At 38.7% G+C, this 26970-nt stretch overlaps 1 protein-coding gene and 1 pseudogene across 13 annotated transcripts in view; one reads left to right on the top strand and one right to left on the bottom strand.

Moving 5' to 3' along the window:
* Window positions 1-19606, top strand: part of LOC309850283 (REST corepressor 3) — a 51357-nt gene extending 31751 nt beyond the window's left edge. For 4 of the 12 annotated variants that reach the window (XM_082703983.1, XM_082703980.1, XM_082703982.1 and 1 more), the window contains 4 exons: window positions 1185-1262; window positions 8127-8184; window positions 16279-16520; window positions 16991-19606. In XM_082703983.1, coding sequence (XP_082560109.1) covers window positions 1185-1262; window positions 8127-8184; window positions 16279-16520; window positions 16991-17335 — 723 coding nt within the window. In that variant the 3' untranslated portion in view covers window positions 17336-19606. Of the gene's footprint in view, window positions 1-1184; window positions 1263-8126; window positions 8185-15912; window positions 16046-16278; window positions 16865-16990 lie in introns of those variants that run through there. The other 8 variants (XM_082703988.1, XM_082703987.1, XM_082703984.1 and 5 more) reach the window with 6 other exon arrangements.
* A 4819-nt stretch (window positions 19607-24425) lies between these two features.
* On the bottom strand, window positions 24426-26429 carry LOC309849729 (protein O-glucosyltransferase 3 pseudogene; annotated as a pseudogene). Its single transcript has one exon. The product of its transcript is annotated as a protein O-glucosyltransferase 3 pseudogene (transcript).
* Between the last annotated feature and the right edge of the window lie 541 nt (window positions 26430-26970).

Raw genomic sequence — 26970 nt, 5'->3', positions numbered from 1 at the left:
GATTAATAATATTGCTAGTAGAATGATAGTTAAAAACTTGGCATGGTTCACATTCAGGTTCTGCTGCATCTGTCTGTTGCATAGGGAACATTTCTGGACGTCTCTGTGCCCTCCCTTCCTCATCTGTAAAGTGGGTATTGTAAAAGTAGAGTCAGTTCTGCTATAATGCTTATTTTGAAAACATGAATTTGTTCCAACACAATTAATATACTAGAGAACAATTTGAGTGTAATGTGAATTTTGCATTTGCTTATATTTTATTTTTATCAGTGGAAAACTGATCTAGCTGAGTATATACCCAAATACTTCAGATGTGTACCAGTTCTCTCAATTCACTATATGTTATGAACCACACACATCTATAGCTGGCGTTGAAATTTTTCATTTGATTTTGAATAACCCTTCTCCTACCATTACCCAGTAACTCACATGGTGCAATTATTTGACACTTCTATAAGTAACCTGAGGTCTTTTCCAAGGTAAAGTGCCATCTTTATTGTAGCCTTTGTAAATTTCTTTATTATTTAGAATGCATAAATCTGCTATCATTTTTAGAGGTTCCTGTCTTTTTTTTAATTTGTCACTGATGAAGTTTCTCAGTGTTCGTCCCAGGCTCTGTTTCCCCATAAGTCCTGTGATTTTTATTGTGCAATTTTGCCTAGTGGGGTGATTTTTGAGAAGGCCTATGTCAGGTTATAGCAGAACTGATTATACTTACTTAACAAAGTAGTAGTGAGAATTAAGTGATTATTACATGTGAGGTACCAACAATGATGCTTAACCTAATAAACACCTAATACTATCCACTCGCATCATTATTATTCTTATTGGGATAATTGTTATTTTTATTAAAACATTATAGTAATGAGCAATATGGATGGAATTTAATTCCTCTGTATACCATTTGTCTTATAACAGACATTGTTAAAAAATACTCAGATACTCTAATTTGTAGACTGTTTATTGGCCTACTAGAGATATATTGGTTACATATAATTAGTTAATATATATAGTTTCTTGATGTGGGTATTAGTTGTGTGGCCTAAGTGTGGTAAAATGTAATTGTCTGACCTCCTGAAATAAAATTTAAGATGGATTTGGTATATATCCTTTTCACTTACTGAGTACTCATATGTTTACCTAAGAATGAGATCTGATTCATATTTTGGGTTATTTTTTTGAAGGTTCAGAATGCTAAACAAGTTAACAGTGCACTTAAACAGAAAATGGAAGGTGGAATTGAAGAATTCAAACCTCCTGAGGTATGTTATTGAAGAGTATGTGACTAAGTATGGTAAAACCTTATTCTTTGAGTTATATCCAGTATTTACTATTTTGGTCCCATGTGTTGTTAATACTTTGAAGATACCATAGCATGGGTAATTTGTCATGTCTCTATATTGTTATTTAGATAGTCTTTTGAGACTTGAATAATGATTTAAGTGAAGTCATTTCTTTCCTGCTGTTAGCAATACATATCAAGCAAAGTAAGTAGGGAAAAACAGCTATACAGATAGGCCCAGTGCACATGAACACGGAAGGTAATTAATGAGCAAACCAGTATGTTTCTGGGTCTGCAGCAGTGTTTGCTCTAAGCCTTTTCCTAGCTATGTGAATTTGTAACACAGAAAGAAAAAGAACATAGGAAAAAGTTCGGTTTAGCAATTTTAACAATTTTTTTATTTTAAGGTATTTGTCTTTTGACTCAGATTTTTAATGGGGATTTTAGTATGTGGACTTAATTAACATTTTTGTACTCCTGTCCCTGAAAATTTGAAATCTAAGAACGAGATATAGATTAACCATTTTCTCAATTCTTCCCTCTGTTTCCTCTGAAACCTAATATATATCTGATATTTGCGATAATTATAGGAGTACTTAAATGCCTGTAATTCCAATCAAGTCTTTTCACAGAAGCTCCTATTGTAAATCTTTTCTCTTGTTTCTTTTTTTAAAGATTTGTATGCTGTGCTTCATATCCTGGACTTGCCTTTTTTATGTATTTAATAATCAAATCATCCTTATTTGGTCCTAATGGTTTGTCCCCCCAATCACAAGTTGCCTGAAATATCTACAAATGAAATATGCATGAGGGGCTTGAGGGGAGGGCAGCAAGGTTGCGGGGAGGGCTTCAGAACGAATGCACCAGATGTTGTCTCGCTCATTAGAATCTTTCAGAAAGGAAGAATCCTCAGGAATAAAGTTGTTCTTGGGGTTTTTTTTGTTTTGTTTTGAATGGTTTCTTTCACGAAGGTTAGATAATGAGAAAGAATGAAATATACATAGACTAATATACCATCTCATTCCAAACCCACAAGTAAACCGACAAACATTCAAGTGACATTTTCATTTATTGAACGATAGTAATACAAAGAATACTACTTTATATTATTGTAACAAAAATTATTTTAAATTTTATATTAAAATTATTTAAATTTCATATCTATGCATTAAGATGCATAAAATCCAAGAGCTTTAAATGCCTGTAATTTTGTAACTTAAGAAATTAAATTAGAAAATTATATTAGAGATTAAAAATAGGGGACTACCATGAAGAACTTTATGTCAATAAATTGAAAAATTTAAACAAAGCTTAGAAATTTGTAGGAAAATATATCTTCCCAAAATTGTCTTAAGAAGGAAAGCCTGATAAATTTATAGTCATTAAATAGAATGAAGGAACAGTTAACATTTTTTTCATAAGAAAATACTAGGCCCAGACAGTTTTACCGAGAAAGTCTACCAAATTTTCAAGGAAACAATGATTCTAACCTCAAATTTTCCAAAAAAATGGAAGGATAGCTTCACTCATTAACATGACATAAAAGTAAGACATGAAAGTGCAATAGCATAACTGTATGGTATCTAATTTGATGCTCACATAAATTCCAAGAAGTAGATGAAGCAAATACTATTTTACATGACAAATCCCTCTGGGCCTCAGAGAGGTTAACTGGCTTGATCAACATCAAATCTAGTAAATAGTGAAATTTTGACTATATTTCACAGTCTTAGAATCCAGATGGAGTCCAAGATTCATTTCCTGCTCACTCTTACTTTTGTAAGTTTTCATTTAATAGCAAAATAGTGTATTATTTCTCACATTTAAATGCGGTTTGGGGTTAGAGTTATCAGACATATATGACATCTTTTGAGTTTTTCTAAAAATAATGATCCAAATGAAACAACCAGAATCTTAACACTCTACCATCCATACACTGAAGTTTGAATATTAGTTTGAGGTTGATTTATTGAACTCCTATGACTTGAGAAATATATATAGGTTTATTATCTAGGAAACAGGATATATTTATATTTATCATGTCTTATCTGTTGCTTTGCAGGGGAAAGTATCCTGAATAGATCTATTTCAAAATACGAAATTAACAGTCTTAGTAAAGACGTTGAAAAATCATGTCATGATCACCTTTTCTTTAGGTTAGATAGAATTTCTGCCTCATATGTAATAAAAGAAATTTCATTAACCATTAGAACAGTAGGCTACTAAGTGATGTAACTCAACTGAAAGTAAACAGGTACTAAGATGCTTTACTTACTCTTTTGGTTGTATCTGTTCTTTTCACTTAGGAAAAAAATTGGTGAAGAAAGTTTATTCACTCCCATAAGTATTGTTCTCTTATTTCATGTAAGGCACTGTTTTAGGCACTATGGGAAATTTGGGTAGATTTTTCCATCTGCCTTAAAAAAAGAAATTTCTAGATAGTATAAGACAAACTGATTAAAGTTGTGTGATAGATTTATAAGTAAAATGCTACAGGAAAACAAGTGGTAATTACTCATTCTTGTTAGGATAATCAGGGAAGACTTCCCTAATGGGGGATGTTTCAGCTGAGGTTTGAAGGATGAGTAGGAGTTTTGCACATGCAAAAAGGGCAAGAAAGGAAATAATATGAACAGTGGTTTGGTATTGAACAGTATATTCAAAATACATATAAATCCTGTGAAGGAGAAAATCAGTCAAGGGGCATTCCCTGAGCACTTATATGCGCATTGTGGTGCTGATTACCACTGAGAGTTTAAAGGAGGTGTAAAACAGTTTTCTTTCATGAAGAGTATTGTCTACTACAGAAGGCAAAGTTGGACGCTGAGGAGGAGTGAATGTGGTAAATGAGAGATGTTAACAGGATTGAGTTCAACAGGGACTTCTTTATGATAGAAATCAGTGGGCAAGGGCTAAAGTGTGAAAGTCTGAGAGCTAGGAAGAGAAGTTTTCCTTTTAAATTAGTTCAAATGTGAAGACCCTGTAGTTTCTTCCATACAGGAAGGATATAATGGGAATTTTTAATTTTAGGAAGGTTATCCTGGCAGTATTATACAGGCTAAGTTGGAAACTTTACAGCTGCTAAAATACTAAGCATGTGAGTGATAAAGTAAATGGTAAAAGGCATTTTGAGTACAGTCAGGTGATAGTTGTAGGAGTGGACAGTTAGTGATAAATCCAAAGAACATTGCAAAATAGAACATAATATATCTATTTGGAAGTATGTAAGAGTGTTGTGGGGAGTGGTGGCCTGTGGGGTTATGGTTTGATTTGTTTTGGTTGGAGGTAGGAAGGAGACAAGGGACAAGGAGATGAAGGAAACCAGGAAGGAAGAAACTAAAAAAAAGAGTGCTTTGGGGAGCTAGAAATTTCCTCATCTTTTGATGTTTTCATGCATAGGTAGGTGACATCCTTTCATTAAGGATGTTGGATGGAAGGTTTAACTTGGTGTCCTTTTCTAATTCTTTCAACTCAAAAATAGTGTGAATCGACTACTGACAAAAATGGGAAAGATGAGAGGACTAATTTAGTAGGGAAAGGATGCAGTAAAGATGCCGAATTCACGAGGGATGTCATCGATTGTTCTAAAAGGCTCTTTGGAGCCTTTTATATTATTAGTTTTATAACTGTTATATATTGGATCATTTTAGTTTAGATTAGTATTTCATTGTGATAAAAAGAAACAGTATGATCAAAAGAACAGTATTTCCATCGGGGGTTTGCTGTAGAAAAATGTTCTCAGTCATACTACCTAGCTAACCATAACAACTACACAATTCTAAATTCCGAGATACATCCTAGTTGTCCTTCCTGTAAGTTAGACAAATCTCTGCCAAAGTTTCTTGGTTTTAAAAGGGAATAGAAAAATCAGTAACTTGAAGGAATCTTATGTATTTAAAAAATTTTGACCCCATTTCACCTTCAGTCTTCCCTTTCTTCCACTGCTTCTATTTTGTCATATGGACTCTAATGAATTAGTTTTCAGTTTCAACCCTCCTCCCTGCATTTTTCCACCAAGGCTGCTGCATAAAGGCTAACAGTGCTGCTAATGATCAAATTCCACAGCTCTAACTCGTTTTTCTTGCCTTTTTCTCAGCCTTGATGTAGATGACAACCTCTCTGTACCTTTAACTTTTGAGAGGGGATGTCTTTTGTAACTATTATGTTCCCTTTTCAGCTGTAGTTTTCCCTTCTATATGTAAATGGAAGCATTCTCCAAGCTTTTATCCTCAAAATTCACTTCTCTTTGGAAACATACAAGCTCATCACTTCACTATACTAAAATTGTATCATATGTACATTTAAATGGCACAAATGCAACCGCAGATATTAAGCCAGGTAAAACGGAGTTATATTTAGTAATAGCAAGTAGAGTAGAGCTGACAATCCTGCCTCAACTGCCATTTATCAAATGTTTCCTTGCAGAGTAAGCTGATAGAGGCCAGAACTGTGAATCCACTATTTCTTTAGAAGGCTTTAGCTTCCACAGGCCTCCTGTACGAGCAGTCTCCTTGACTTGAAATTCTAGTATTTAAATATGTATTTGTTTTTCATTCAGTACTACCTTAAATTTCAACCAAAGCTTCATCTGGGATTAACTGAAAGACTTGGTCCATTTCAGTGCTGGAGAGATATCTGGCCGTGTGGACCTACTAAGCAATCGTGTGCCTGTGTCCATGACCACCTTTGTAAGAACATTGCACTAATAATTTGGATTTAAAAGAATTTTTTTTAAATTCATGGGCAGATTTTAGAACTTTATATGTAAGTAAAATATGACTCCATTGTTTTCCCTCATAAACATTTCCAAACCCTCAAAAGCTGTGTTTGCGTAGATGAATCTATTTTAGCCTCAATTGTGATCCTGAGCTCCACCTGAATGACCTCATTGTCCGTGAATCCCAGGTTACCATCATCACCTCAGTCTTGCCTTCCTGCGCCTCCCCAATCAGCATTTCATAACGTCTTAGGTCCTTAACAGCACCACTCTTCTGCCAGCTCTCCAGGCTTAAAGTCTTATTCTGATCAGAATCCTACTCTTCTCCCTCTGTTCCCTCCCCCCAAAAATCTATTGCTTATTAAATTTAGTGTGAACTCATTGACCTTGATATGTAAGGACCACTTCCAAAAGTGGTCCTTACATACTTAACTAAACTATCACCAACTTTCCAGACGTTATTTTTCACTTCTTCCTAATTGTTGATCCTGTTGTTGCCCATACGTGGTGGGTCTTCTCCTGATCTTTGCATTTCAGAAACTTATCATGTTCTTTAACCCACCTCCGTGTCTATCCCTTCCAGCTGGCCCTCTTCCCTAGTCTAGTCATTGTAACTTTTCCCTCTCATCTTTGAACCTGCAGTATACTCTGAACTTTTAATTTTATTAATAGCTATTTGCGTCTACCCTGTCTCTTAATTTGCTTATAAGCGGAAGTAAGTTTTCATAGTGCATGTTACTTTTATGTTTTTTAATTTTTTTTAAAGATTTTATTTGTTTGACAGAGATCACAAGTAGGCAGAGAGGCAGGCAGAGAGAAGGGGAAGCAGGCTCCCTGCTGAGCTGAGAGCCTGATGTGGGGCTTGATTCCAGGACCCCAAGAGCACAACCCGAGCCGAAGGCAGGCGCCACCCAGGCGCCCCTAAGTGCTTCTTAGCCTATAGCCCCCTCTTTTTCTTTACCTTTTTAATGTTTGCATTTTGCTTCATCGCTGATGTTCTCAAGTTGAGTTTTATCCACTGTCTGCCTGGCCTTGCCTTGCTCTCTTCTTAATCTCATCATCTGGTATTTGGTGCTTTCTGCTTTAGGTTTTTTCCTCATTTATCCAGTTTTTTTAAAAACTTTTTCCTTTCTTGTCTAATAATTTTTTTCTAATTTTGAATTTTTGTTTTATTCTTTCTTCTGAATACTTACTTTTTATCCCTCTTCCCCCTGGTGAGAACGTAGATGTTCCTAGAACCTCTGTGTACTGTAGAAACTTATTGCTAAGACTGTAAGTGAGATAAGACCTACACTTGTTCTCAAAGGAAGCCTTTCTTTCTGTTTTGCCCAGCCTATCTGTGTATTACACCAGGCAAATTTATCTGGGCACTTTCTTCTGTAAACCTCTGTAGGCTGTTATACTTCTGTCCCTCCCTCTACTGCCAGTGGTCCTTGCACTAATCAGCGGGTATACACTAATGACATTTGATTTGGTGTTTACTATTGTAGTTGTACCATAGTGAAAGTCTTAAACTTGGGATTTTTTTAAACAAAAATATTGGGAGAAATGTGGGGAGACCTTAGGGAGAAAAATCTATTCTTATAGTGGGTCACTTTCTCCTTCAGAAATTTAGGGAAATATTTTAGGAATTAGGACTGAGCTACAGTTCTGTATTAATTTATAACACTGGTTTTGGTGCAATAAGGTTAGGTTTAATGAAAATGTGAAGAGAAGAAATTTAAGAGCAAGTCACAGATCTCTCTAAAGAAGATAAAGTCTCTTGAATGTTTAAAACTAGGCTAAATTTAACACTTGCCATGTGTGATAGGAACATTGTAGTTGGAAAATGGATGACTAATAGATTTTCTCAGTTTTAATGCTTCTGACCTGAGTATAAATGTGAATGTTTTTCATTCTCCCAAACTGGTTCATTTCCTTTTCATTATCTTTTTTGTGTGGGTAAAAGGTAACTCAGAGCATACTTTTTAATCCTTATTAAAAACAGGATCTTTGTAAATCAGAGTTTTAGTAATCTCATGTCTTGGTGAAAAGTTATGATTTGGTGAAAAGTTAAACAAAAATAAGCACTTTGGAAAAATGTCTGTCTTCATATCCTCATTAGGAAACTTCTCTTTAATTTTGTAGTCAAATCAGAAAATTAATGCCCGTTGGACCACAGAGGAGCAGCTTCTAGCAGTGCAAGGTATATTAAAGATAAGCAGCTATTATTGTTAATTATTTAACTTGTCATGAAAGGTGACTTCCATAGTTCTTCCCTTCATTTGGAAATGTATCAAGAAAGGGCACTTATGTTTACCACAAAGTCCTGAAAACCAGGAATTCTGTTTTGTTCTCGTGGGTGTGCCTATATACATTTTGGGTCCTGGACAGTACGTAAAACATTCTCAGCCTTAACAGTGATGGTGATGACAAGCTTGAACATATGGTCTCTGCGTGCCTTTGCTTCAGTTTTCCTGCAGTTGGGTTCATTCTTAGTATATTAGTCATTGATAACCCTCATCATTAAAAGGATGAACTATAACGTGTTTCTGGTTTATCCAATTGTTCTGTATAATAGTGTTTCTCTGTATGATAAATGTCAGGTATTGAAAATATTAATGATATACTTAATTTTCAGTGTATCTTAAGAGATGTGCCACTGAATGCTTAGAAACTTGGCTTTAAAAATAAATTTATATATATTTATATTATATATATAAAATATAGAGTTAAGAGAGACACTGAAAAATATACATAAAGCCTTTTAAATGCACTGATATAACTAGAATGCTTTGTTGAATTATATGGCAGAGCACTTTGTAGATTGGATTGTCTCATGTTTGAATTACTTAAGGAAGAGCCAACTTTATACTTTTTATTCAGTGTTGTAGTTGTTTTTTGTGTTTTGTTGTTTTTTTCTTTTCCATTCAAGATAAACTATCTACAGGGTTGATTGTGTAATTATAAGTTTGGTCTACAATTTGGTTTTTCCTGCCTGAGCTGTCCTTGTATTGAGTACTAATAGCTTTTTTTTATCTAGTTAACCTAGATATATAATAGGTTATATATATAGTAGGTTATAGTAGTTAACTATATGTGTGTTGGGCCCCTGTGAAACATAAAACTATACTTTGAAAAATATTTCTAATTATTCAAACACAGAGAACATACTTAACTCAAAAAGGATGTGCGGGTTATCATTTGGATGTGAGAGTAATGTATTTAAATATTGATTAATAGAGGACTCGGCAGTTTGAACTAGAGTGAGTATTACCCTACCGGTGTGATTAGAAACTGTCACAGGACAGTGCCATCAGAATGATGGCAGCCTTCTTGTTGGCCTATATAGCCCCAAACAGTCATTTCATGAACAGAATAAATACTTGATCCTATGGTAGCAGGGTGGTGGAGTGTGCATTGAGCACATCTGTAATTGTGGAACTGTTTCTGAATGAAAACAAAATTTAATTAGTTTATAATGTTCAATAATAGCTGTTTTAAAATTACTAACTTTAAAATTTAGAGTAAAAAATGAGTAGGGGCGTCTGGTTGGCTTAGTTCGTAGAGCATGTGATGACTGGATCTTAGGGTTATGAGTGCAAGCTCCCTGTTAATAAAAACAACAACAACAACAAAACAACTGGTATTTTCAGGGGCTGTTTCATATTTAGATCTATGACTTCGAGCTCTAACATAGTTATTTGGGGAAGCATTGCTTTTATAGATGTAACACCTGTGTTTCTGTCCATCCGTGTGTGTGTGTGTGTGTGTGTGTGTGTGTGTGTGTGTGTGTAGCCTATAGATTTTAACCCTGATTTCCAGTATTTGAGTTGCATAAAAGTTAGTATATCAATCTTGTACTCTAATATGAAAATTATCCCAGTGAAATGATTTTCTGGAGAGACTCATTTAGGAAAATCTGGGCTAATGTTTCCAGAGCATTCATGTTTGTTCTGCAGAACTACCATGGACTCTCATGCCTGGGTCGGATATTGTGCTAAGCTGCATTCAGGGGAAGGGACAATGGCAAGATTTACATGTATAATTTGAACTGTATATGTGGACGTTATCTCAGTTTATAAATATTAAAAGAATATTTATGGATATAATCAGATATTTCCTCCCTGTTGAGATATATTCAATATTCTCCTTTAGAAACTAATTTGTACAGAAATATACATGGTCTTTGGATTTTGAAGGTACTTTCTTGATATGTTATTATCTTTATTTTAACTCTGTATGTGGAATTTTTGTTTCACTTTGGGTTTTTTAGGGTTTTTCTTTTTTCTTTTTTTCTTCTGGGAAGGGGGTTCGTTACATAAAATAAAACAATATAGAGCTATTTGTGTCCAAAGTAGTTATTTTAGGGAAAACTAAAAAGTGCCATTTTGCTAATGGGCCCACACATTTATATAATTCTCAGAAGTGTATCTTATAAACAGTATAATCTATAGTAATGTCTTATGTACCTGAATCCCGGTGTGGTTAAGGGACATAACCGCAGTTTTCATTGTAACATGTAGTTTGCTGTCCAGAAATACCTAGCAGGCAGTTGTTTTGTTTTTTCTTCTCTTTAATCTTTATTTGTGATAAACTTTATATGGTATTATTATCACTGTTTCAGTTTTACAAAACAGTAGATCATGTAAGTTTTGATAGTAACATTTTAGTTTATAAGCACTTTATATTTAAGACATATTCTGTATATATTCTGATTTAACACTCATTTGTTAAATGCCTTTTTAAATCTTGCTCATAGTTGACTATTAGAGTGACCTGAAGAGAGAAATACATACTCTAGTGTCATTAGTGACACTTACAATTTTACTATTAAACTTTTTTATTGTAACTCTTTTAAAACCACATACAATATTAGGATCATTTCCTAGGGCTCAAATACATATATTTCCTCCTTTTTTTCCCCATCTACTTAATACTGTTGTTAACTAAATACTACCATTTAAATAATAACTATTTAAATAAGTGTTATTCTAATGATAAATATTGAAATAAATAAAAAATTATTTTTCCTTCTTTCTCCCTTATTTGGAAGGGTGAGAATCATGCCCAGACCAAAACAGGAATGTTTGTACTTATGTTCTCTATCACTTTATTATATTAATTTTAGTTCTGAATTTTAGTTTTAACTATGTTATAACTTCATTAACATTCTGCAAGAGTCCCCAGGTAGGATGTTATAAATGTGCCTAATTTAAACCTCTCTCTGAAGAGTACTTGTTAAGAATGGTATTTCTATACTTTCAGTAATCTGTGTCAGCCTTAAGTATCTGAGTTTTCTATTATAACGGATTTGTTAACAGGCGATTAAGTACAGTCTTCACAATATGTGTTAATGAAGATATCTCTGTTTATAGCTTGTATCATACATATAAATTTATCTTTTCTAATTTGTAATGCTTTTAGAAATCACCCCCAAATCAATCTTGATATTCATATGATAAACATTTTTTATTCAGCAAGAATTAAGAAAACAATTAAATTCTGGGTGTATTTTTTCATGTAAAATGAAACAATATTTTCAAATTAATATTTTGAAAAAATAATACATTTAAATGATAGTATAAAACATTGACTCTTCAAAGTTTAGAGGGGCATAAACCTGGTAAACAATATTTATTTTTGGCCTTCTCTTAAATTTATTTATTTCATAATCCTTTGTGCTAAAAATAATACACTCTTTCTCTCTAATAAAATATTAGTGCTATTTTAGGGTAAACAAGAAGAAACTTCTCCAGTTTTATCAAGATATCAGCTTTAATTTTTAGTTTAGTTTTTTTTTAGTTTAGTTTTTTCACCATATTGTCTGCCTTTCATAATGAAACAGTGACAACAATACATTCAAGTCAGTTATTCTTTCACAGTTAAAGTTACCTTCTTTTCCTGTAGTTTATACATTTCATTCATTTTTAGGTTGCAAGCCTAGAAACTGTCTTCTTTCTAATTTTACCTCATACATTAAGAAAAAAGCTAGAAGGTTCCTAAAGGAGGGGAGAAAGATTTGGCACTTGATTAAAACATAGGGATTGTAAACCAGTACATGAACAATCAAAAGGAAGTGTGGAAATCAGGAAGTTCACATTTTTCCATTGAAAAAACACTGATTAGAGAGTTTCTTCTATTATAACAGGTATCGTAAGAATGGAGACCCAGAAGTATAATTGTCAGCTCTCTGATACACTTGCTTCAGATAATTCATGATTCGAAATTTCTAGCATCTTTGTGATGGAATTTAACTTATAACAAGTATGATGGGAACACAAGACTCGAAAGAGAAAAGCTAGATATTAGAAAGAGAATATGTGATTTTTACTTTTAGCCCTTACCTGGATGCACCGTTCACTGTCCCACTGCTGTTGATTTTTTCTTTTTTAACTTTAATATGAATTCTTGAAGAGATTTATAGGAGGTAGAAATGCATGTTCCCAAATGGTTTGAGTTTAAAATTAATCTCTTATTGATTGGGAAGAACCACATCTCTGGAGTTTCTAGATGTCACTGTGTTCTTATTTCAAAAATAGATTTCCTGGTTATACTAAGTACATGCTCACTTTAAGAAATACTGTTATATGAGAAGCAGGAAACAATGTCCCCCCACCCCCAAATTTTCTGTTTAGAAGCAGCTTGCCACTGTAATATTTTTACTTTTTTGGGTGGGGGGTAGCCCCAAATCAGATTTTATTTTATAAGATTTATTTATTTATTTATTTATTTGACACAGAGAAAGCGATCACAAGTAGGCAGAGAGGCAGGCAGAGAGAGGGGGGGGGAAGCAGGCTCCCACCGAGCAGAGAGCCCGATGCGGCTCAATCCGAGGACTCTGGGATCATGACCTGAGCCAAAGGCAGAGGCTTGAACCCACTGAACCCCCCAGGCACTCCCCAAATCAGATTTTAAAAAGAACTTTTTGAACATAGCAAAAGCAGATATATCCCTTCTATGTCAGGAGAAAAAAAGAAAAAAGTCTACTGTTCATGTCCAGAGTTGGAAAACACCATACTACAAATGCTCCTGAATTTAGTTTTACTAGCCAAATTTTTAAAAATATGAATGTGTGTGTTTTTTTGTTGGGCAGGATGAAGAATACTGTTTGGGAAATGTGGGCTTTTATAAAATGTGATTTTCTATTAATTCCCAAAGAAAACTTTAAAAGTGTATGTTAAAAGATTATAAGGTATCATCAGCCAGCATAAGAAGCCAAGTTGTTTGATTGTAACTTTCAAAATTTGATTGAAAACACTTTTTCCTCTTCCTGGGATATTTACAGTTTAACTCTTCCAGGATTTCCTAAAATTTCGTTCTACTAACCTTTAAAAACTGACCTTTGCCCCAACCTGGGAAGTTTTCATTTAAAACCATGGTTCAAATGGACCTTTTATTACATCTTCAGGAAGAGAAAGAGATTTAATCACTATGTTGATTCTCAGCCTTGCTGATAAAGCAATCAGATGGCCTTACTTACTCTAAATTATGAAAAACAGTAGACCAACCTTCTTGCAGGTACAAATTGGAACTAAAGTAAGCTCTAATGTCCTGGGTTGTTAAAGTGAGTTGCTCTGCATTGCTACCCTGCTAGGTTTTCCTCCAGAAGCCTAGCTCGGGATTCTTCGGAAAGAGCTGTTCCAGTTAAGTCTTCAGTTGGTATTTCACTAGAATTTACCTAGTTATCAGCCACAGTATAGAATTAAGAATTCCACCTTCTAAACAAAATATGCTGTTGAACCAGCGTCATGGGCAGTGTGAAGGTGATAAAGAAGTTAGCTATATGTGACTCTTGTGGTTTGGGGAAGAAAAGTCAATCCTATTTCCTGAGCGCTTCCTGTGCACTAAGCATTATATTTCCTAGGACAGTACTTCCAAACTTTTCTCACCTCATGGCATACAGAACAAATTATGAAATTTGTCACAACACACTAGGACAAATGGATGAGATTGCTCTTGTCCAGAAACAACTGTCAAGGAGCTCTGGCTATTCCAGACCCTGCCCTGCCACCCTGAAGGCCTGCGTGTTCTTGGGTCACCAGTAGGATCCTCAATCAGACGAAAGAAGTCTGCAGGATGTTCTGAGCCTTGAGATTTTACCAAGTAGTTTATATGGCATACATGAGTTAATGATAAACATACCTGGGTGACTCAGAACCTAGGTGACTTAGAAAAAATCCTTGACATTCAGAGTGTCTGGGAAAACTAAGGTTCCAATAGGAAGTAGTTTATATTTGGGGGTCTGTAATTCTGGAAGTGCAGCAGTGTTGCTAACAAGATCAAGTCCCTTAAACAAGAGAAAATAAAATGGAATCAGACATGGGGACAACTTATTGGTAATATATTTGTAATATATTTTGCTAAACAAATAGGTGTTCTGAGGATTGTAATGTCTTCGTATTTGGAATCCATCTTAATGTGACTTCTTGCTATAATACAGAAGAACTAATCTTCGATTTATTTGAAGTTTTCATTTCCAAACTCATGTATTCAGTAGATTTGGTCATTTCTAGAATATAAATTACATATTCCTTGTAAAAAATAGTACATCGATAGAACTCTGTGTCTGATTTCTAATTAGGAGTTATTTTTCAGTACAGCAATCTCAAATGAGTTGTTATTTTCCAGAATATAAGTAGTAGAGAAGTACTTGAATATATAGCAATAATTCCTGATAGGAAATACCCTTGGATTTTTATTGCAGATGTGGAATTAGTGGAACCTGGTCACCCTTAGAATTTTTACTCAGTTATGGAGTTTGAACTGAAAATCAGCTTATGGATTTAAAAAGAACTTATTTTGCTAAATAATGTAAATAATGTGCCATAATTTATTATCATGTGTATGTCTTTCCCTTTGAGAACAGAGCAGATGAGCACAGTTTACAGACCCCAAACTCTGTAGTAAAAATCATTCCAGCTTAATGTCAAACCTCCTGCCCAAAATGCTCTTTAAGATAAAAGCACTCCCCATAGTCAAGTTGGCTAGTTGAATATAAGCAAGAGATTACTCATTCCCAAATTCTCTATATAAAATAGAGGCAGAAATTAAAAACAAGAATTTTGTCATATCCTGATGATGCTTTAAGGTAATTGGGTATCCGTAAGATATGAATCTAGCATTTCTCCTGAGGTGTTAACATACCCTTATATTCTCTCATCTATGATTGTATACATATTGAATTTATTTAAATTCCCATGATTCTGGTTGCTTAGGTTATATTATAGACTGTTTAGTATCATAAGTATCATTTATTTCCCTTTTTCCTCTCTAATTAATGAGTGTTTTCTGGTATTTTAAACAGTTAAGAAATTGTAAAGTCAACACTTTTGACACCTCCTGTCTTTTGAGTTAAATGATGAGTCAGTTAACGTCCTTTTAGAATTCCCTAAAGAGCAGTTTATTATCCATCTGATCATATAAAGTCATTCCAAATTCTGTAGTATAATTGACTATCCCAGGTTCATAAATCAAATATCAATCTTTCATTCCAATAAAATTTCCATTACAAAAAGTTAGGTTCTCAAATAACTGAATGTACAGTCATTAAATTTAAGGTAGTGATGATAAACACAAGTACATGTAGTCACTACTGTAACCTTACTCTTAAGGCTATAAAGTACAGCTAAGACTCCTTCTCATACACAGTCTTTGAAATTGTTAGAGGAGTTAAAATCCAACTAACTCTGAAAAATAGTTTCCCTTTTTTGCCGAATCACATTGTCATGATTCTCTTTTTACCTCATTTCTATTCATTGGTGCCCTGGTGAGATTAGGCAAGAAAACCAATTGAAGCTGGTATTAAAACCAAAATTATGATGCTTTTCTTAATGGGGGAACTCTAAGACCACCCACTCAATCCATTGAGGGGATAAAACAGATGGCTCATTCCCATTCAGTTTTGTTTACAAACGGTGTTGCTCAAATTTAGGTGACTGGCTACTAGGGAAATAAATGAATGTGGAATTGAGGATGGAACAAAGAATTCAATGCTTTACAATAAATGGACTGTATTTGAGAGTTCAAGAGAGGATTGGAGAAAATAACTGAGTATGTAAAAAATGGTAAGTTTCTGATTGTTCAGTTGAAGGCAAGTGGCTGGCTCGCTGAAATGACATAATTGATAGTTTTCATCTGTGACCCTGATATCTTAGTCTCTATCTCAGAATTGAGAAATGAGCAGAGTTTTATGAGAAAGGATTTTCATTGCTGGTATCTTTTGTGTGTGCATGATGTATAGTACACACAGCTCTCCTTATTGATCCTTCACAGGTGTATTATTTACTTTGCCTTCCAGGTGTCCGCAAATATGGTAAAGATTTTCAAGCTATTGCAGATGTAATTGGCAACAAGACTGTTGGCCAAGTGAAGAACTTCTTTGTAAACTACAGGCGTCGGTTTAACTTAGAGGAGGTATTGCAGGAGTGGGAAGCAGAACAAGGAACCCAGGCTTCTAATGGTGATGCTTCTACTTTAGGGGAGGAGACAAAAATTGCTTCTAATGTGCCATCAGGGAAGAGCACTGATGAAGAAGAGGAGGTGTGTTTGTGTATGGAATTTGAGCTAATATGAGTTGAGGAATCATCATTTTGTGTGGTGTTCTGTAAGGTTAATTTGTCAGAGGACTAGCTAAATGAGCATGAAAGGTTGACAATCCACTTACTCAGTGGTGCCTCTCTCGTGACTCTTAAGTCCTAAGGACATGCTAAGTTCTGATCCGAGAAGAATGGAGAGTGTATTGTTCTTTCATAGTCTTATTTTTATTTCCAGTGTTAAGCTGATTACTAATAAAGATGCCTGTTTGGTAGCTTCATTGCTTTTTCAGTTTTTGGTTTTTTGTTTTGTTTTGTTTAAAATAAAAGAAGCTTGTGCTTCCAAAAAAACACTGGTGTTATGTTTTTGTTTTGTTTTGATATGTTTTGTTTTTCCTGTGACAGCCCAAGCTATATTGCATTCAGTTCATTAGGAACGCTCATCTCATACATGTATTTTTGTTTCCTCACCTCTAGGCACAGACCCCACAGGCTCCTCGGACTCTGGGTCCATCACCTCCTGCCCCATCATCCACTCCAACACCAACAGCCCCCATTGCCACTCTGAACCAGCCTCCACCACTTCTTCGTCCAACACTGCCTGCTGCCCCCGCTCTTCACCGGCAGCCTCCTCCACTACAGCAGCAGGCTCGGTTCATCCAGCCCCGGCCAACTTTAAATCAGCCTCCACCACCTCTCATTCGCCCTGCTAATTCTCTGCCGCCCCGTCTCAACCCAAGACCAGTGTTGTCCACGGTTGGCGGTCAACAGCCACCGTCACTTATCGGAATTCAGACAGATTCACAGTCCTCGCTGCACTAAAATTAAACTGGACAGAGCTGCAGTAACTCTTCACCCCATCATTAGACCAGTGCTCATCAGACTGATGCTAAAGAGAACAGTCCTCCTTGATACTGAGGCTGTGAACTAGTTCTGTGGCAGGGGGCTAGCCTAAGTGGATGTCTAGGACATTTTTTGGTTTGTGCAACCAAACTAAATGTTATACAACAAAAAGCCTACAGTTAGCCTCCTTTCTAGAGTATACGTTCAGCAACATGATCTCATAAAAGGAACAAAAGGAGATTAAGTATTCTATATACTTAAGAAAGTATATAGATTTTGTTTTGTTTTGTTTTTACCATATTTATTTTATTGAGATTCTTTCTATTTCTGCCTCTTCATAGTCAAGGCTCTTAGTACAGAAATACTGACTTAGGAATTGTGGAAACTCCTTAAGTTTCTTAAGGATGTTTGACTTTTTCTTTCTTCCTTAATTTAATTTTTAACAACATTTTCCTATGTTAGGAGTACAAGAATAAATAGCTTGCATTTCAGATTTTGACATGTGTTCATTTAATGCATATTTTAAAAATTTCAGTGCGTATCCCTTTTTTCAAAATATCTTGCTTTTTTTTCTAAAGGAATTTTAATATATTCCTTTAAAAGAAAGCAATTTAATCAATTGCAAAGCAATTATATGAAACCACAAAGAATGTACTGAACCTACTAACCCTTTAACTTACACTTTAGGGTCCTAGTGCAAAGTCCTTGCTTAAAGGTCATTGACCTGTCATCTATAAGTAATAAGAGGATTGGTGTGATAATTTTACATACAGATTTGTTGAAGTACAGTGTCTTTAAGTTCTTTGAAAATGGAGTTAATTTTGATTTTTTAAAATGCTCTCTGCTTTTAACTAGTAGTTGCCTATATTTGGGGACTTTAGAAGAGAATTATATTTTGTCAGTTACGTGGATATAGTGATAGTTATGGAAGCATTTATTTACAATGCCCTTTTTGTGTTTAGGATCTGACTTAAAATTGCCCTCATACTTATTAATATGGTCTGCATTTAATATAAAGGATGTTTTCTTGATAAATCTACTGTACTATTTGGATACATTTGTGTATTCCTTGCAGCCGACCTGTGCTTGTGGGTATGGTTTAGGGTTAAATCATCAACACTATTTCGTAAAATAAATCGAAGAATTTGTTCTGTGTTATCTAAAGATGCATCAGTGTATTGTCACAATTGTGCTGTTAACTTAAAATGCTGAGACCCCTTTTTTATAAGAAGCGAAAACATCTCAAGTCTTAATTGAACACATAAATCATTAAGCACCTACAAAGAATATTTTACAAGTAATAGTATTTCAACAATGTGTTACTAATATTTTTGATACAGCGATTTCATATTGGAATCATGACTTGTGCAAAGAGATCACTTAGATTACTATACTAGTGGAACTTAAGGCTAAATGTTTGCACATTTACATTCTCATCAGATCTAGAACTACTTCAAGAAATAGTCAACATCTAAGGCCCTTGATTTATGTTTTGAGAAGTCCTATATTCCCAATATTGGAAGAATAGTTCCTACCATTGGCTCTAACGCCTTAAGGAGCTATTAGATTTAAATTCATTGATTAGTTTTAATTTTGAAGTTTAGAGCTCTGCTCTTCATAAGGACCTTATGTTCTGGCACAAACTTTTTCCAGGGTGTATCTTGTCTTTCTCATTGGATCATCTTAAAAAGTTCCTGCCCCTGGATTGTAACTAGATAAAAATTGATTTAAAATTCTTAATATTCAAGAATTTATACTTATTTTTACTTTAAAAGCCACGGGGGGGGGGGGCAGTTATATATCTTAAAATATCTAAAGCATTTTTTTAAAGTACTTAGATTGTCTTGGCATACGTGCATACTATATGGCTTTTATTGTCTTGTCTCTTGTCAGTAGATCTTCAATATACAGTGTGTGGGACAAGTCAGTGTGTTGGTCAGCACCAGCATCTGTCTAGCTGTTAAGTATATTATGATTCATTTAAAAATCTGTTCTATCCCAGCCATGGGCCAAGATGCTGTATCTGAGGGATGTGCTGTAATTTGATTTACGTACACTAGAGCACACAGTAAAAAAATCTGAGCTTCATTAGTAATATGACACATGTACATAGTGAGATGTCTTATTGTGTGCTTTGCATATTTTGTAAATATTTTGCACGTCATTAATTTTCTTTTTTGTTTAAGCAGTGTTTGGCCTGGAAGAGTGATATGCTTGCTGCTTAATCAAAGGATTAAAGAGTTAAAGATGTCTATGTCTTCTATTTTTATATAATTTCATGTATGAAGAATTTAGGACCTCTTCACTGTGAAATTCTAAATACTGATTTTTATAAAAAAGCAAAATCTAGAAATATTTTAATGACCATTTCATCATGTCATGGTTATTATTTTTGAAAAAAATCTACACCCAAGTATTTTTTTCATTACATAACTAAAAATAAATCACACTGTTGATACGCCTGGTAATATTAATGAAAAAATATTTTTTCTATATTCTTTAATTCAAGTGTAATGTGGATGGAATTACAGGTAAGTTTTGATCAGAACTTTTCCTTAATTAATAATCCTACAATTAAATGAGTAAAATACAATATAGAATAAAGATGAAAGAAGATAAAATTCTATCTTCATATAAGCCAACATACTTTTTAGGAATAGATACAGAGAGTAAACAAAGTGACAGCCTTGATTTTAAAAAATATTAAGAATCTTGCCAAAGGGTACATGGGTGGCAAATGCCTTGGGCTCAGGTCGTGATCCCAAAGTCCTAGGGTCAAGTCCCACATCAGGCTCCCAGTTCCATGGGGGGGGGGGGTGGAGTCTGCTATTCCCTCTGACTTCCCTTCGTGCTCTCTCATGCTATCTCTCTTTCTCAAATAAATAAATTCTTTAACAACAACAACAACAAAAAATTGCCAAGGTGGGACACCTGGGTGGCTCAGTGGGTTAAGCCGCTGCCTTTGGCTCAGGTCATGATCCCAGGGTCCTCGGATCGAGTCCTGCATTGGGCTCCTTGCTCAGCGGGGAGCCTGCCTCTCTCTCCTCCTCTGCCTGCCTCTCTGCCTGCTTGTGTGCTTTCTCTCTCTCTCTTTCTGACAAATAAATAAAAATCTTTAAAAAAAAAAAATTGCCAAGGTTTTTATTAAAGTATGGAGTTCAGTTAGTAAATATGTTGTACTATTTTAATGTTTCTTCCTGCTATAAGAAGTAGATTACTCACGTTAGTTATGGCTGATCACTTAACACTAGGGTATCAAGGTCTCCTCAGAACAACTAATACTCTGACTTCAAGAGAACAATATTGAGTGGGCAGAAGTCTTGTGAGATTGCTAGAAACCCCCAGCCAACTTGTTTCCAGTGCTGGGGGCTTCAGGGGAACCACCCAGGCCAGGCCCGCGGTCCTCTGAGTGTTCGCTGCCTGAACCCTGGGAGAAAGTGCTCTAAATACCAGACACATGAATGGCACGAATTGTCTCAGAATACTGGCCAACCCCACCCTCTACTCAGCAGCCTGGGGAACCCACATCAGTGCTGGAAGATCGGGCCTGCCATACCCCAGGCCCTAACCCTAGGTTGGGTTTTCAGGCTTCTGTCCCCAAAAACCTGGCACTCAAGCCCTCCAGATGGGGGACCCCAGAGCCATACACCAGTAGTCCGCCTGCCACCCAGGAGGAAACCGTGTTGTTTGGAGCTGCAAAGAACTTTCAGAGCAGGAGGAAACTGCATGCCCTGCCTGAGGGAACCCCCACCTTCGGTGGCCCCCTGGCCACAAACCCGGAGCCTGATGCACCGACTGACCCCCAGCCTCAACTCAGCCGCCTGGGGAATACCACCTCAGTGCAGGCAGATCAAGCCTGCCGTGCCCCTAGGCAACCTAACTCAAACCCTAGGTTGGATTTCCAGGCTTCTGTCCCCAGAGGTATGGCCCCAAAGCCCTCCAGGTTGGGGACCCCTGAGTCACACCACAGGACTCTGCCTGCCAGCCAGGGGAAAACCGTGCCATTCAGAGATGCATAGAACCCTCAGTGGGAGAGAAACCTGCATGGCCTCCTAAGGCCAACCCTGCTTTCAGGGCTCCCCCAACCCCCGGCCACAAATCCAGAGCCTGATTGTCAGCCTTAACCTCTCCATCAACTCTGCCCCCAAGGGAGCTTGTCTCTGTGGGAACCCTCAGGGGAGCCGCATGGGCCCAGCCTGTGGCCCCGGATGGTTGCAACACGCACCTAGCAAGAAAGCATTCCAAACATTTGGCACGCACGCGGCCCAAATGGAAGCACAAGGTCAGCTATTTCTCACGAGTTTTGGGGCCCAATTGCTATCGATTTGGGCAGAAAGCTCACGAGAATTGGCCGGAAAATCCCCAGTGAACTCACTTCTGGTGGCACAAGCCTGCAGGGCTGCCACCTGGGCTTGGCCCGGGTTCCCGAGTAGCCATGCCCCAAATCCTATAAGAAAGCCCATGTGAGCCAGGCACACATGAGGCCAATGCCTCCCGCTAATCAGTCCCCTGCGGTGTGTGCCCCAGCGCTGGTGGGTTGGACTTGCCAGACCCCTAGGCCCTCACCCTATCCCTCAGTTGGGTTTTCAGGCTTCCATCCCCAGGGAACTGTCCCCCAAACCCTCCAGATTGGGGAGCCCTTATCCATACCCCAGGACTCCGCCTACCACTCAGGAGGAAACAGTGCCATCTGGATTTGTGCAAAAGCCTTAGAGCGGGAGAAATGTGCATGCCCCTCTTGAGTCCATCTCCACCCTCAACAACCCACTGGGCCACAGACATGGAGGCTGACGCTCATCCAGACCCCCTCCCTCCACTCTGCCCCTGGAAAGCTGCTGTGGGCAGAGGCCCTCAGGGGAGCCACATACCAGCCCATGTCCCAGGATAGCCGTGACATGCACCTAGCGAGAAAGTGCTCTAGACAGTGGACAACAGTGCGACCCAACTCGCCGCCCAACACCCTCCAATTCTCACGAGCTTTCTGCCCAAATCGATATCAATACAGGTAGAAAGTTCATGAGAATTTGCAAGAAAATGTCCAGTGAACTCGCTTTGGGTGGCACAGTCCCATAGGGCCCATTTCCTGGCCTCGCACAGGGTCATGAGTGGTCGCAGCCTGGACCCTGTGAGAAAGCCCTCTATGATCCAGGCACACATGTGGCCAACCCATCCCACTACTCAGGCCCCTGGGGTCCCTGTCCCAGCGCTGGCAGATCAGGCCTGCCATGCCCCTAGGCCCTGACACTAAACCTCAGTTGAGTTTTCGGGCTTATGTCCCCAGGGGCCTGTCCCCCAATCTCTCCAGATTAGGGACTCCAGAGCCAAATGCTAGGAATCTGCCGGCCTCCACTAGGAAGCCATGCCATTTGGAGCTGTGCAGAACTCTCAGACTGGGAGAAACCCACATGCCTCCCTGAGGCCAATTGCAGCCGCCCCCCTGGCCACAAAACCTGGAGCCTGATACACCACCTGACCCCAGTCCTTCACTCAGCCCCCAGGGGATCCTGCCTCAGTGCTGGCAGATTGGGCCTGCTATGCCCCTATACCCTAACCCTAACCCTTGGTTGGGTTTTCAGGCTTCCTTCCCCTGAGACCTGGCCCCCATGCCTTTCAGACTGGGGACCACTGAGCCACACCCCAGGACTCTGGCTGCCACCCAGGAGGAAACTGTGCCATTCGGAGCTGTGCAAAACCCTCAGAGCAGGAGAAACCTGCATGCACCCTCAAACCCACCCCCACCTTCGGCGACCCACCAGGTGACAAACATGGAGGCTGACTCTCAGCTGGACCCACTCCCTCAATTCTTCCCCCGAAATGCTCCCCTGGTCAGGGGCCCTTGAGGGAGCTGCATGAACCTGGCCCATGTTCCTGGATGGCCTGACAAGTACCCACCTAGTGAGGAAGCACTCTAGACTGCCAGCGTGGCTGGAATTGCCACCCAATGCCAGCCAAGTCTCATCATCTTTCTGCCCAAATCAATATTGATTTGGGCAGAAAGATTGTGAGATAAGAATTGGCTGGAAAGCCCCTGGGGAACTCATTTCCAGTGGCACTGCCTGGGACTGGCTGAGGTTCCCGAGTGGTCGCAGCCCAAATCATGTGAGAAAGCCCTCTGCAAGCCACACTCACATGTGGCCAAAACCACCCTCTACTCAGCCCTCTGGGGCGCCATCCCAGCGCTGGTAACTCTCGGTTGGGTTGCAGGCTTCTGTCCCCTGGGGCCTGTCCCCTGAGCCCTCCTGATTGAGGACTCAGGAGATAGACCCAAGGAGTCTGCCTGCAACCCAGGAGGAGACTATGCCATTCATAGTTGCACAAAACCCTCAGACTGGGAGAAACCCACATGCTTCCCTGAGGACACCACCACCTTTGGCAGTGCCTCCTGGCCACACCCGGAGCCTGACGAGCCACCTGACTCCTGTCCTCAACTTAGCACCCGTGTGCTATGTGATACATCCCAGACCCATATTAGTAGTCATGAGGGTGGTAATTTAACTGTGGATATTAAACACCTTCAAGATACTATTCAGGGCATTCCCTGTGATCCTTACCATCAGTTCCAAGTGTGAGTTTCACTCAAAGGATTAGTGATATTTTATCTGATGTAAACCCCTTTGCTTGGATCAAAACACTGGTGCTGGCATTATAGGTGGAATGATGACACTTTTTATTGCTATAATCATTTTATGCTTAGTCCTCAGATGCTCATGGAAATCTTTCTGACGACTAATGGTTCAAGAACTTGCAAAACGGATTTTGCTGCTTCTGCATTAACAAAAAGGGGGAAATGTAACCATCCCTCAGAATGATAGGCTGCTTGAAATGTCACTAATGAGAAATTGTACTGGTCATGCAAGCATGCTTGACGATGACCTTGAGAAAACCCGAACTAGCAGCAGGCCACCGGTGGAGAGGAGGATACGCGTCCTTGAAGCCCAGCAGCTCAGGGTGGAACATCGCCTGTTTCCCTTTACCGTTGTCTCCCTGCCTCCGGAAAGCCTGCTGTTAAAATCATCCCTTTCTGTGCGCTTGCTCAGCCAAAAATTCCATGCTGCTGGGCCAGAAAAATGTGGCCTCCACAGTCTCCCAGCTACCTTCAACAAGGGAGCCACGCTCTTCTTCCTTAATTATCCTTATCAGACCTTCCAAGAGGAGGTTTGCTATTACAGAATGTCCAAAGCAGCTTGTAGGAGGAGAAATTATTCAATAAGAGGGGAGGAACCTGCACCAACATTTTTCCTTCATAGTTGGAAGAGGGAGAGGGAAAGTGAACAAACTAGGAAATATGGTGGAAATCATTTCACAGGGAATGATTTCTATTCTGGCAAAGCCTCTCTGTCCACAGTGACCTGCAAGTTTTCTGTTTTGAGAAACTGTGATGTTGATGATGGAGGTTTTTACACAACAGAAAATTATATTCAAACAGACCTGTAACACTTGCTCTCATCTTGCTCCGCCTGTCCACATGTCTCCTCGACTGCGTTCACCGCTGCCCGGCCTCTGTCTGAAGGCTTGCCTTCAACCTGTCGCTGGCACTTGCAGGACTGTCGATGGGAGCTGACTTAAAGCTCTTCTCTGGAAGGTCTTTCCCGGAGGCACTGGCAGGGGACGCATTATCATCTGACTGAGGAACGAGCTCCATCCCATCACGTATTTTGGGTTTGCTGGACTGGCGCTCGCGTATTTCTGGAGTACTCCGTAATAGTAGCAGAAGAGCCGGTGTGGCTGCAGCAGCTCCCTCGCGGCCAGCTGCCCTTCTTTTGCAATCTTCCTGGCTTCTCCATCATTTTCCTTGGCCCACTTAACTTTCTCTAGTAAATCACTAAGATTTCTTTTAATTGGAACATAATGTTTCCAAGGCGTTAGTGCCATATAGAAATGTTCGTAATACGTCGAGTCCTGCTTCAAAACCAAGCTGTCACCCAACATGAGGTATGGATATCTGTAAGCCGCCACGGTCCCATCCACATTCACTTGATACTTGTACTTAAAGAAATCAAAGAAACCTGTCAAGTTAGCTTTTCCAAGCTCCTTTTCTTTCTCTTGGAAAAAGAAATATCCTGGAATTCCTGCCTCTAGGAGCTCTGGATTTTCCTTGGAGAGCTGTACCAACTGGAGCCTGTCTTCTCGGCTATCTCTACCTCTGAAGAAAGCTTTCTCGGTTTTGTTGATCCAGGAAGGCCCTGTATTTCCCTGAATAGAGAGGAGATCATTGGTGACACCCCTCATTGCTTCGAGCGTGGAGTGGGTGATGTCATACGTTGGAAGGATAATGTCCCGTGAATCCAGGGAGCCGCACCATGAAATAATAGGCAAAGGGCCCGGGATTTCATTGACTTGCCGATGCTCCAGAGACCAATCTCCAAGATTAATATAAAATTTTAAATCGGGGAGAAGGACCTTTCTTGCCAGTGATAGCAAAATCTCATCCGGGAACATTTTGAAGTCTGTGTACTTCCCTAAAGATCTCCGGTAGATGCGGTTATTGAGAATCGTGTAGTGAACAATGGCACCCCTCTCATCCCCAAACTTTTTTGGAACTTCATTTAGCATCTGCTGGAGATTGATGCCGGGGAAGGAAGCAAAATCCTTTGCAATCTGTGGTTCCTTGGTTGGAGAAGAAAGAGTTTTCTGCCAGGCCTGAGGATCCCCTTCTGGACATTCACAGTCCTCATGGTACACTGGTCCTTTCAAAATATAAGGAGACTGAGCCACGTGCTCATCACCGTAAAGGACCTCTATCTTCAGCCCTTCGCTGGCAGTTTCATACATCCTATATCGCATCAAAAATGTCCCATCGTTCCTGTCCAAAGGTTTGAGGACGTGAATCCGAACTAACTCTTTAGGTGAAAGAGATTTGATTACTACTTTGAATAGTGTTTGACCTGGGGGCGAGCGAGTGAGGTTCTGGCCCTGCGAGTAGAAGTAGCAGAAGGGCAGCACGACGCCCGCCCGCAGCCCGGGCCCCCACACCAGGCTCCATGGCGCGCTCACCGGCGCCTTGTGGGCCCCCCGCGGCCAAGATCAGGGTGAGTGGCAGCGGCAGCAGCGCGGACGGTGGGAGGCGGCGCATGGTCTCGGGGTCCGGCTCTCTGCATGCACTCTTATGCTCATTTTAACTGCCAAATAAATAAATAAATCTTTTAAAAAAATAATGAGAAAATAAAGTTGCTGGCAATTTCTTTTTGTCCTTCCTGATAGAGAGAGAGGAGGAACACCTTTGAATATTTGTGTCCTGGAGTTTTGGGTTAAAAAAAAAGAAAAAGAAAAAAAACCAGGGAACTTCCCTTTCTCTGCTTCTTCTTTCTTTTTTTAAAAAATTTTTTTGTTTATTTTCAGCATAACAGTATTCATTATTTTTGCACCACACCCAGTGCTCCATGCAATCCGTGCCCTCTCTAATACCCACCACCTTGTACCCCAACCTCCCACCCCCTGCCCCTTCAAAACCCTCAGATTGTTTTTCAGAATCCATAGTCTCTCATGGTTCACCTCTTCTTCCAATTTCACCCAACTCCCTTCTCCTATCTCCCCATGTCCTCCATGCTATTTGTTATGCTCCACAATAAGTGAAACCATATGATAATTGACTCTCTCTGCTTGACTTATTTCAT

Source organism: Mustela nivalis, assembly GCF_964662115.1.
Source record: "Mustela nivalis genome assembly, chromosome: 16".
Taxonomy (NCBI): Eukaryota; Metazoa; Chordata; class Mammalia; order Carnivora; family Mustelidae; genus Mustela; species Mustela nivalis.
The sequence above is the reverse complement of the archived record's forward strand: the minus strand, read 5'-3'. Positions and strand labels throughout refer to the sequence as shown.